This window comes from Egretta garzetta, unplaced genomic scaffold (assembly GCF_000687185.1).
Source record: "Egretta garzetta isolate BGI_Z169 unplaced genomic scaffold, ASM68718v1 scaffold638, whole genome shotgun sequence".
NCBI lineage: Eukaryota > Metazoa > Chordata > Aves > Pelecaniformes > Ardeidae > Egretta > Egretta garzetta.
The window spans coordinates 471,659-484,099 of record NW_009260676.1 but is presented as its reverse complement, the minus strand read 5'-3'; the positions used below and the strand labels follow the sequence as shown (position 1 = coordinate 484,099).

The following is a 12,441-nucleotide window of genomic DNA, read 5'->3' as shown; positions in this document are numbered from 1 at the left end:
GTACAAGAAGAAAAAATGGGGTTTTGGCATCCAAGGCGGACGTTGTTTGGAGACTGGCTGGGCATCAGTCTACCTGTGGGAGGTAGTGAGCGATATCCTTTGCGTCACTTGGTTTTTTTTCTCGTCCCTTCACCTATTAAACTGTCTTTATCTTGGCCCAGGAGCTTTCTTGCTTTTGTCCCCATACCCTGAGGGTGGTGGTGAGGGAGCGGCTGCGTGGGTGCTTGGCTGCTGGCTGGGGTCAACCAACCACACCTTACCCAAAAGCCTGCTTCCCAAGGCTATTTTATTACAATGAAGTTAAGAATCCATTTCTTAGCTATGGGTCTTGTTTAAATATACGATGAGACACCTTTCACTTCAAATTAATAGTACCTTTGCAGTGGAGCACCAAGCATCACCGGTAACTTTGACTAAAGAATAATTCGAACCACGTTTCTCAAGACAAACGGAATAAGAATTCCTAACCACATACAAAACGCACAGAAGTTTTTTAAGATGATCTATTCTGATGCTCCTGAATTAATTTTGTGTGTTACTGCAAAGGAAATGGAGTTGTCATGTTACCGCAGCAGCTTTGCCCACTTTGGCAGTAAAAATCCGTGACAGCTAAAGAAAGTTCTGTCTCTGGAACACGAGTAATTGTTCCATTTTATTCACAGGTTTTATTTCGTATTTCTGGCAAGTGCTTTACTATGATGTGGATACTGGATTGCAAAAGGCTACTACAACCTTTTGGGAATCCTAGTTTCTGCTTTCTGTTCCTCCCAAACATGTTTAGCGTGCCCCTGGCAGAGTTCTGGAAACTCAGCAGAGCTTTTATATAGGTTTGTAAAGAGATTTTCTTTTCATTTCGTTGTTACTTTGCCCATAATGGGAAATTGGAGATCGAAGGAACTTCGGTGGCTTGCATCACCCTGCATCTCTGCCAGAGACACTCCATTTTCCAGTACCCCAGTTTCTCTGGTGTGAATGTACCAGTGGTGTAAGTGCCATTCCACCAAGCAGCGTGTATGAAAATATAAGTAATGTGTACCCGTCTTCCAATTACCAATTTGTTTTCCTTTCTTTAGGCAGATTCACAGCAGAGCCTGGAATTATCACAGTGGTATCCAGTTATAAAGCAAGAAGCAGAAACTGATCCTCAACCACCCTCCTTTTTCCATCCCAGGTAACTGAATTGCCTGTGTAGAACTATAAGCACTGTATGTACAGGTATTTAAATACTTTCGGCTATTTAAAGATAACTCAAACTGAAAAAAATGTACTTGCAACATGAACTGTTAGGAAGACTCTAAGGGATAGCACAGGAATAATTGAACACTAGCTTTTTATGTGTTTCTCAGTGTAAATATTAATGAACTGCTTACGAGTGTTTTTTGGTAGAGGGGTCAAGCTGCAATCTATGAGTGTTCTTCACTAGGCAATACAATTGAAATGCAATTACAATTTCCCTTTTCAGAGTAGAAATGACAGAAGGTAATTTTTAATCTTTTGTATTCTAATGTAAGGCATGCATGTGGAAAGCTGCACAGGGCCTATTTACCATGAGCGCAACTTAATTTCCTTTCAAAAAAGACTTGTGAAAGGTGTTTGAAGGCTTTCTTGCACACTGCAACAATGGCTAGAGTCGAATTGTCTGTTGATTGGTTTCCTGGTTTTAGAAACCCAAGTGCGTTTCCTTAACATAGTTCAAAGTTTGTCATCTGCATCAACGAGGGAAATGGTTTTTTCTTGACAAACCGCTTGCCCTCACCCCCATGTGGCTATGTGTTCGCCGTAGATGTGTGAGATCAGACTCTGTTAGCTAGCAGCATGCATCAAAGCAACGCACGGATCAAACTGGTTCCCGTGCAAACACGTGAATGCTGGAACTTCTGTGATGGTCCCTCGGTTTGCTGTTTCTACCGGTGCTTGCCTTCAGAACTAGGAGAAAGGAAAGTGTTGAAGACGACACTCTTAACTCCAGCATGGTGACACCGATCATCCTGGCACTGACCTTAACACATTTGGTGCTCTTTTACCTCTGTGCTAGACAGAAGCTGAGTGGCTAGGTTAGGGCGGTACAGAAGGATGCTCCCAGGAGTCTGGGAGCTGTGAAAATCCAGATGGATCGGTCAACATATGCAGGAAAGAAGGTCCAGCATTGGTCTGAGACATGCCCCAGTGCTGTCAGTACACAGCTTTGCTATTTAAAGAGTGTTATGCTCATTCCCACTACACTGATCGCTTCCCCCATCCTCCATCGCTAATATAAGGATTATGAAAATGCTAGAGAGTCTGGAGTCAGTGGCATTCTAATTTCACTCCTCGCATTTAAATTCATATGATTTCCTAGATGATTTTTTTTTAATCAGCCATGTTTGAAAAATCCTCTTGTTTGATAGCCTCAAAACCTTATCTAAATAATCTACTCAGTGAAGATTAAATGGGTCATTTGGATTTCCTTTTGCATAGGAAAAATTTAAAAAGGACGTGCTCATTTTTTTATTGGAAACTTTTACAGTTTGAAATCACATTAAATTAAACTTACTGCTCCCTACCAGTCATCAATTACTATGCCTTACCTTTCATTCTTAATTTTACTGTTCTGCTGTTTCAGTTACTACCTTTATATGTGTGATAAAGTGGTTGCCCCAAATGTATCTCTTGCATCACAATATAAGGATGTTGCGAAAACAGCAGTCAAAGTTTCAGAAGGAATTAAATCCTCACCTGGACAGTCAGACAAGAAGCTTGGTAGTGGAAAGCACAAAAAAGCTGCCTCCTATCCAGAGCTTTCTCTTGAAGAACAGGAAAAAATTGACTTGAAAACTGGCGTGGAGCAACATAAACGTTTAGGTGAGTAGTGAAAATGAACGTTGAAGACTTTCCATTTTTTTATACCATATAATTTTGGAAAGCTTAACACCAAGCTAGCGTTTTGTGATGTCACTTCAGTTTTCCAAAAGTTCTTTTGACCTTTTTATAATCTTCAGTTTTACTTGAATTTTTTTCACTCTGGAAGTCTAATTTTCTGTAATTATTATGCTGTGTTCTTCTTTTCTCTACAGATCCACCTGTGTCAATGCGTTCTGCAAGAGGTGGAAAATCTGAACGTGTTTCTTCCAAACTCACTAGAGACTCTAGCCGTGTTGAAGCAGGTAAAGATGCGCGAACCTTGTCCCCCACTCTCATGAAAGACATCAGTTGTGAAGATGACAAGGGAAGGATCATGGAAGAAGTAATGAAAACCTACATCAAACAGCAAGAAAAACTAAATACTATTTTGCGGAGGAAACAGCAGCTTCAAATGGTACAGTGCCAATCTGAGTGCGTTTCCCTTTTGACATGAGAAAACTGATGTTAGCTTGCTGGTTCTGGAATCAATATCCCAGATTACATTAATTTAGAAACACCAAAACACACAGATAATTTCCCCCCCAGCTTGAATCCAGACACCAAATCTTTAATATCCCTCATGCTCCTTAGGTTCACTAGTAATTGGTGTCTTTTCAGTTTGGAACTCCTGTGTTCAAGCAGCTCCTTCTTTTATTTGATCCAAATGAAAACTTATTTCTTTTCACTTTAAAATGTTTTCCAAACATTTAAGTATTTTGGCAAACACAGTTTAAGTCCTCTAAAATGTCTCAGTTTTCAGGATTTTAAAGATGCAGGCATCGTTATTCCAGGAATGGTCTTATCACTGCTCTGTATAAAGAATACCACCCTCCTATTTCTATTTGATAAGCCCTTGTTTTTAGAGGGATTTTGTTAGTCTTTTTTTTTAATAATGGATGACATTAGAAGCTGGTGTTCACTTGTGATTTTTGCCTCATTTCTGTTTTCTGAATTAAGGTAAATACTGTCTTTGCTTCTTACATTCATAGAGCAGACCTAATAGTTTAGTTTAGTTTATTTAATGTTAAGCTCAGAATCTATGAGCTGAGGCAGGGCCGTAGAGCTGCTGATACTTTTAAGTTGTTCTGTTGGAGGTAAAGCTTGTAGATAAGTTTAAAAAAAAAAATTAAGACTTTAAAAATATCAAAATGCTAGTGGAAAAAGAAATGAAGCATGTTTATTCTGTTTCTTGATGATACACTTGTTAGTATCTTCAGACACATCTTCAAAGTATATTTTAGTAAATCAGTGCTGCTGCTTTCTGAGGCTCGCTGCTGGAAGTTGTGAATCTGTTTCTGGAAGCTCCGTGTACTTGGAAGTATGAATAATTTCTTAAAAATGAAATAACTTGCTACAGAATTCTAGGCTGTCATTGATAAGTAGCTAAATACCATTATCAGGCTATTGTGATCAGTAGATAAATGTGCTCTTTTTGGCCTCATTGTTTCCAGCTACACATTTAAATTCATTTTTTTACTTTTCTGGTCTTAGAACCAAGGTGTATGTGATCCTGATTTTTCTTGACAGGAAGTGGAAATGTTAAGCAACTCTAAAGCTATGAAGGAGCTAACTGAAGAGCAGCAGAATTTACAAAAAGAACTTGAATGTTTGCAAACAGAGCATGCTCAAAGAATGGAAGAGTTTTATTTTGAGCAGAGAGACTTGGAGAAGAAACTGGACCAAGTGATGAAGCAAAAGTGTAGCTGTGACTCCAATTTAGAAAAAGACAAAGAAGCTGAATATACAGCACAGGTGAGAAGGGAGAGTTCGTTTCAAACCAAACCATAGTGTATCAGGAAATTGTGAAGCTATTGCTCAGCCAGCTTAAGGTTCTGTCTTCTCCATGTGTTCTGATACCACAGATGAATACCAAAATGGGTCACAGTGACAGCAATATTTATTTCCCTATTCTTTGATTAAAACTGAGGTAGAATGCGACTTACTGAAATATATGATATTATTGATAAAATATTAATCTTAAACATAAGGTCTGTTACATCCTCATTTAAAACAAATCGTGGTTTTAATGTATATAGGCTTGCCCGTGTTCTGTCCTTGTTTTAGTTATAGAAATGAGCTATTCCTCTTTTTCTTCCTCTTCTGTTAAAAACACACAAACCTCTCAACCACCTTTTTGTCAGACTAGTAGCAAACCTTGCTGCTCTTTCTGTTCCTTGGTGGTAGAATCTTCTGCGCTATCTGATGAGCCCCCTTCTGTGTTCTATCAAAGCATTTGGTCAAGAGTTCTCTTGGAAATGAAAGTCATATTTTTGTCTCTCATGCCTGCCTCTTGGGTTCATATGTCAATAGCTATGGAAATATTTTTTTTCCTTTCACTTTCCTTTGAACTTTTACTATTGCTTCTTTATGTTGGAGGTTATTCATGTCATTCCAATGGGAAAAATCTGTTAATGCCAAAGAGAGCCTTGGAATGCCCCTTTTCAAGATTAGTTGTAGTTATGATTGTGATGTATTTTGTGCTGTGGCACAGAAAACTAGTCTTCACAGTTTAGGGGTTTTTTTAAGTATAAACAAAACCTAAAACTTCAGTTCAGTAAAGCTCTGTGGTCATTTGATCACAGCTGTGTGTACTTCCTGCTCTTACTGTCTCAAACTAAGAAACAGGCAGTACTTGCGAGACAGGTTTTGGTATTTTTGGGGAGTAGGGCAGAGACTAGCATCACAAATCCTTCTCATTATTTTAATTTCATGACATCCCACTCCACAGATTCCTAGCCTTTGCTGCCAGAAATAATCCTCTCTGACTAAGGCCTGATTTACTAAACATCTGGTACAAGCCCTGTTACTGCAAGTGACAACATGTTCTAATTTATGAAGATAATAACGTATAGCATGTTTTATATGGCTTGCGTAGCTTGCTTTCTTTAGAGGGTAAAAACCATGGATTGCTCCCCAAGGAGACTGGTTGATTGTTTCTTTTGAAGTTAGACTTTGGAAACTAAGTAAGTTCCTTGCATGAAAGTTTACTCTGTTATTACCTGTGTGGTAGAGCTATTTGCAACATATAATTTGAACCTTTTTCTCCATTTATCACATTTTACAATAGATTTTGGACCCTAGGTTCCAAGCAGTTGTCAGAGTTAAACAGAGGTCCTAGCAGGAGGTAACTTCCCCAAGCTGTACATACAGCATTTAAAAAAAAGCCCTAATCCAATGCCACTTTGAAGCGGTTGCCCAGGCTGCCCTTTCTCTCTGAGAGCTGTGGACTGGGAGGAACCCTCTTTGTTCATGAAACAAAATTAATAATTTGGGATTTGGAACTTGTTTAAATGCCTGTTCTTCTTTCTAGGACTGCCTGAAGATGGTCTAAGTCTCTTCTCCCCCATTTTGACTTCTTTCTTGAATTGTCTAGTTTAAATGTCGCTTTACCCTGTCAATCACAACAGAGCAGTATAACCAGTACTGGAACCTCTCCTTAGAGCTGGAAATCAAAACTCAACCAGAGGTGTGCTGGTGTAGTGCATGCTGTAACATGCAGGCAGTGGGCATTATCATACTGCAACAGTTTACTTAAAGTAGCGGAGTCAGAAGGCTTGCATTAATAGCCTATTGCTGTCTAAGAACCGCTTAAATATTTCTGATTGTACTTAGAACCGTTTAAATTTCCGATTATACAGCTGGAGACGAAAGTCCACTGAATGTGGTGTTTCTCTAAAATGGGCACAGCAGTTCCTCTGCCCAGTACATCTTATAGCAGTTGTCAAACCCCAGTGGTCCTGTACGCTCCTGCTTCTTTCATTCTTCTGAGCTGTCTTCCTCATTTTCAGTGAGATGTATCCTTAGTGACGATGTAGATCAGATAGACACCTATCATCATAAAGAGAGATGGATATTTTTAGATTCAGTGAGGCCTTTTTGTAAGAAACAACCCTTTAAATCCATGGTAGAGAAGGTAATCGGCTTCCAGCCTCCTCCCTGTTTTAGCTGCTGGTTGTATACCTATAAGCAGGTTGACAGTAACTTTCCCAAACTTGAAAAATTCATCAGACGTTTCCAGATCTCACTGTAAATAAGTTTTGATGACACTTTAGCAAGTTTGAGGTTTACTGTACTCCAAAGGTGACACAATTATTTAATTTCTGTGTTTAAACACAAATGTTTAACGAAAAAAATTTGGGTAGACTCCTGTTTATGTTTGAACACCCACATAAATGCACAGGCAGTTTTGTTCAAGATTTTCTGAATCTCATCTCTGGTAATTCTATTTCTTTTATGCTAAAGGGTATCAGAAAACAGTATTGGTGGTTTTGTTTGTTCTAGAAATGCATTAAGGCTTTCAAATAAAGGAGTAATACTTTGTCAGGTAAGAGAAATGAACCTTTGAAATGAAAAAGTGCTGTTTATTCTGGGATTTGTGAAACATCTGATGCAGACATACTCACAATCTTCCGAACAGATTATACGTGTTATTGACACGGTCTAGTGTGACGGTTTGTATAACTACACCTTATATGTATTTAAAAATTAGACTTTTCCATTTTTTTTTGTAGTACTATGATGTACTTTCCATATTGATGTCATTTGCTAATGGTATAGTAGGTAACTGCACAGCTCTTGATAACTGTAGATGAGCTGATAAATACTGGTGAACAGAAATACTTTTATCTGATGCATATGCTGGTCATCAGTGACATCTTGAAATAAATAGTTGACATTTCCAAGTAAGTTTGCTAAAATTTGCTCTGCCTCTCTGTCTCTCCTCTTTTGTTTTACAGCTAGCAGAATTGAGACAGAGACTGGACCATGCAGAGGCAGATAGACAAGAGCTTCAAGATGAACTGAGACAAGAACGAGAGGCAAGGGAGAAGTTAGAGATGATGATAAAGGAATTGAAACTACAGATCTTGAAATCTTCAAAAAATGGAAAAGGAAAATAGAAATTGGAAGAGGAAGCATGACTGTGTCCTTCAAACAGGGTGTTTTGGTTTTTAATGAATTGTGAGCAATTTCTGTGTAATAAGAATAAGTATTCTCTACAGATTTCTATTTACCAGACAAGGCCAGATATACATATATATAAATAAATAGAGATAGATAGGTATACATTTTTAGATTTTCCTAACCAATGAAAATCTGCATTTATTTGTACTGGTGTTTTTCTCAAACAATGAAAAATATGAAACTCTTTGATTTAGAGTGACCAGTTTCTGTCTATTTCTAATGCAGTCTTGAGGACTCTATACCTTTTAACATTGTCTGTTAAAATATATGTGGTGACCTTTATTTTGCTATCAATTGCACATCCAGTTATAAAAGTACATTAAAAACATTCTGAATTCCTCAAGGTCAAAAATAATTTGGGTTTCAGTGAGAATTGTGTGTTCTCAAGCTGGGGAAAGGCAGCTTTTCATCTTTAAGTTAGTATTCAAAATCGCCACGATGATAGGTGATCATCAAAAGTGATTTACCAGCATGAATTTTTTCCCATAATTTCATTGTGTGAAGTCAAGCTGATCTTTTCAGTATTTTTCTATTTAACAACTCCTTATCAATCTAAAGAGTTTTAGAGCCAGCATTTGCTTGCCATGCTGGAAGAAGAAAACATGAGGGGTCTTTTTGTAAATTAAAAAATCTACAATTACGATGGAATCTTTGGAAATTAAAAATTTACATATTTTCTTTTGTTTTCTTCTGTATAGTAGGTATGAAAGAAACGTTAATAAAAGGCTTAAAGGTGGGGCTTTTCCTTCTAGAAACTGAGAAAGCTTGACTTAACTGTTTTTCAGATACTGATGCTTTCAAGAAAAACAATACGCACTAAAAATACGTATTAGTTTGTTCAGTACCCTAAGCCTCTGCACTTTAAGCTTCTTGACAACTTGTGGATTTTTCTTTCATTACATAGAACAGGCCTTAACTGACATTGCGGTAATAGCTTAAAAAATAAAGTTCTGAGATAATGGCACTTTGAAAATCATTTTGATAGTCTCTCTATTTGAATGGCATGGTAATGTTACCATGAATTAAGAAATACAGCATGTTTGTTAAGCTATAACGTTTGAAAATGCTTAATTGTACAGAAATACTGGTTTATGTGTATATAATCTGTTTGAGTACTTCAGAAGTCTGGTTCCTAGTGGATTAAGCGCATGGCTACAAAGTTGGATGAAGAAATACTTTTTTGCACTTCTCTCCAGACAGTTTGATACGGCTGACAGATGTGAGCTGATTTATGGCAGTGACTAGGAATATTTGAGGGGTTCTGGTATTTCACTACATAATTTTAACCAGTGCTTTAGCTTCTGGTTTTGAGGTGTTTAGGTTTATTAGTCTCTTAATAATTCAGTTAATTCTGGATGAAACCACTAGTAAAAGCCTACATTGATCATTTTTTTTTCCTGAACTAGTAAAACTGAAAATTTCTGAGTTCTTTTTAGTTTCTCTTTTAGTGGTGTAATAGGACTGAATATCACAGAGAAATATAAAATTGCACATATCTTTAAATTGAATGAGAAATGAGGTGGCAAATTAAATGTCATGGAGTCATAGGATGATTCTTTTATAGCTGTATATAATTTTGTTTATGGGCTCTGTGTCATATTTACACTGATGATGATTTTTTTTGTCAGTGTCGATCAGAAAAGAGGACCCAGATTACATTTTTCCCTTCCTCAACTCCATCTCCAAATTATGGCTTTAAAGAAAAAAGAAAAGAAAAAAGCCTCTCTTCGCAGCGTAGCGATGGTTTGGAAGGAAAGGTGTTGAGTATAAATGATTCTGGTTGTGTATGCACCACTTGCTTTAAAAACACAGTGAATGTTGGTTTTTTGTTTGTTTTTTTTTTTTTTTGGTCAACCACCACCAAAAACGTGGCTATAGGGAGAGTAGGCAGGAATATTGGTGTGCAAGTGTGATTATCGGTTGCTGGAGCCTGAAGTAGTCCAACTTGATTGGCAGGACCTACATTGGATTAGCTAGGTGGGCAAGTAGGAAAACACCCACTGGGGAAACTGCAAAGTTTCATCAGGTGTTATCAAAGGATCAAAAGGCACGTTTCTAGTTGCTGTTGAGTATCGGTGTTTTGAACCAGACTTGTTTGATTGTCAGTGTAGATAGAAGGCCATCCAGATGCGTTTCATACAGCTGCAGTAACTAATTTACCACAGTATTTATAGCTTAGCCGTTGAATGTATCGAATCCTCATGGGGTTATTATATTAGAATACTCTATATTCCGTTTTCATTCGGGTCTTGTCTCTGTTACGTGACTTCTGCTCAAATTTCCCCTTTTGCCGCCGGTTGAGCTTCAGCAGTGGCAATTGCAGCGGAGTACCAGTATAGCCTGGGTTCCCGTGCCTTGGCCAGCACTTCAGCCCCCTCTCAACCAGCTGTTAACTGGTTTGTGCTGTCGATTATTAAAAAGCTGGTGGGCCATAGTTTGCACTAGTATTTTTGCCGTTGCAAGAACTCGAGCAGCTATATGAAGTTTTAGCAATTCCATCTGCAGATAAGGCCTCCTAATGGTTTCGAAACGTCTGGCTGAAAAAGCTAATGGAACATTTATTAAAATGACTTTAAAAGTAGCTTTGTAAATACTCCATTTAGTTAACTGAAAGTTAGAATGCATTTTAAATTATTGTAGTCCTCTTAAAATTCTTAAATATTACTTTCAGGCTCTTTACATAACATAATTTTCCTATGTGTAGACTTAATTTTATACTGATTTTAAGTAATAATGTATACATAAATGTGCCATAGATCTTGTGTGTTCACAGTCTTTGAAAGATAGTTTTTTAGTAAATTGTAAATAATACTGTGTAAGTTCTAGAACAAATATCTGTTGACCTTTTTTCACTACCTTATTCTAGTTATACTGAACGGTTTATTTTACAGCCTAATATAGGAACTTGGAATGCACACTTAAGGGCCCTGACTTAAGTGCACACTCAATGGTAGAAACGAATTCTGTCATTAGGTCCTCGCTTTTGGTCATAGCATGCTCATTTTATGTATTATTATTTGTTTTGCCTTCAGTTACTGCTTGCTGATCTTTCAGGCAGGACATCATCTTCCCAGATAGTTGTGACATGAAGCTTTTAGGAAAAAATCCTAAAATGGTCCATAATTTTGAAAGTTGCGTTATTAAGCACCTAGACCAAGATCAAAGTTGCCTAGCGCTGACCAAGTAAGTAGGATTCAAGGTGAATATCTAGTTTGCTCCTCTACTTTTTTTAAAAGAGAACTTTCACGTGCTTTGTGTACTCTAATGAACAATAAAATACACGAGCTTAGAGAGTAAAACTCTTGTAATTTTGGCAGTCTGAAAGCACCCTCGTTCACAGTGTAGCCATGTATCCCTAGACGAGAGATTTTTATCTAAATCTCCAAACTTAACTAAGTCTATGTTTTAGTTTTTGTAAAGCATATCGTTTAGCTTGAGTATTTAGATAAATGTAGTTACGTTTCACGTTCTTAAACTAATTTTATTCTATATTTAATATATTAATAGCTTAGGTGTAAAATCATTTGTATATAGTAAAGGCATAATGCAATTAGTGAAGTAGGAAAAGTTGAATGGGAGCATAAAGCTACTGGTGGCCTGAAAAAATAAGGCCCATATTTTAGAAGTCACAACGTTTTATTCATACATTGTTGTTTTATATCAGGGGAGGGGATAGCTAGAATGTGTTATGAAATTTTTGGAAAACTTTCCTAGCATTAGTCGTGAAGCTGGCCTTGCAATGCTGTCATGGTCAGCTGCCTAGAATTCATTTGTTTGTAGAGTATATATTTTGATTGTCAGTAAAGATAACAACTTTGTATTTTTTCTGCACTTAATTTGTGTAATTAATCCACACAACAGTTTTCTATAACATGGTGAAGTCGGCAAAAGACGTAATTACATCTACCTGTTAACCTGTGCTTGCAATATTTCAGTAACTTTATTTAAACTGTCACAGTAAGCAGCAGAAAGCTGCAAATTTCAGTTTTCTTTTTGCTCATTGCATTTGTAGTGCGAATATTCATCAGTTTTAATTACAGCAAGCTTGTAGAATTTTCTGTTTGTTGCATATTTCTATTTCAAAGACATCTAAAATCAAATCAAAAGACAAGCTAAATTTTTTTAGCTTTTGTGAAAGCAGTTATTGCTTGCAAATTGCACGACAACTTTGTACTGTGTCTCCATTACTTAGAAAATTGGGGTTTTTTCAGGGTTAGTGGTTGAGTTGGAAAATGCTTGAAAAATGAGTTTTAAGCACTTCATCAAGCACAGCAAACAAACGGTATAAAATTTTGCTATTTGAAATTTGAATAAATGTAACAATATCAATTGCATTTTTTTTCCTTCAAATATAGATACCTCACTTAAAGGAAAGCACAGTTGTACTGTATTTAATTCTAGGAAATAATAAAAAGTTGGTCTAAAATATTTTGTTGCTATTATGTTGCTTTCTGTGATTGATGAAATCTGGTTTTGTGTTTCCATACTCACTCTCGAAAGTATTTATTGATGTTGACATGCCAGTATAATTACCTTAATAAATTACAGAAAGTAGCTGCAAACCAACAGTCTGCATTAGCTCGAGGCAACAGGTTGAAT

General features: G+C 37.0%; 1 protein-coding gene across 1 annotated transcript in view; it reads left to right on the top strand.

The window, feature by feature from the left end:
- SKIL (SKI like proto-oncogene) overlaps positions 1-9,654 on the top strand; it is a 16,893-nt gene extending 7,239 nt beyond the window's left edge. Inside the window, exons 2-6 of the mRNA XM_009645763.2 lie at positions 1,074-1,171; positions 2,603-2,841; positions 3,054-3,295; positions 4,408-4,632; positions 7,617-9,654. Of these exons, the coding sequence (XP_009644058.1) occupies positions 1,074-1,171; positions 2,603-2,841; positions 3,054-3,295; positions 4,408-4,632; positions 7,617-7,778 (966 nt within the window). The 3' untranslated portion in view covers positions 7,779-9,654. The remainder of the gene's footprint in view (positions 1-1,073; positions 1,172-2,602; positions 2,842-3,053; positions 3,296-4,407; positions 4,633-7,616) is intronic.
- The last annotated feature ends 2,787 nt before the right edge of the window (positions 9,655-12,441 follow it).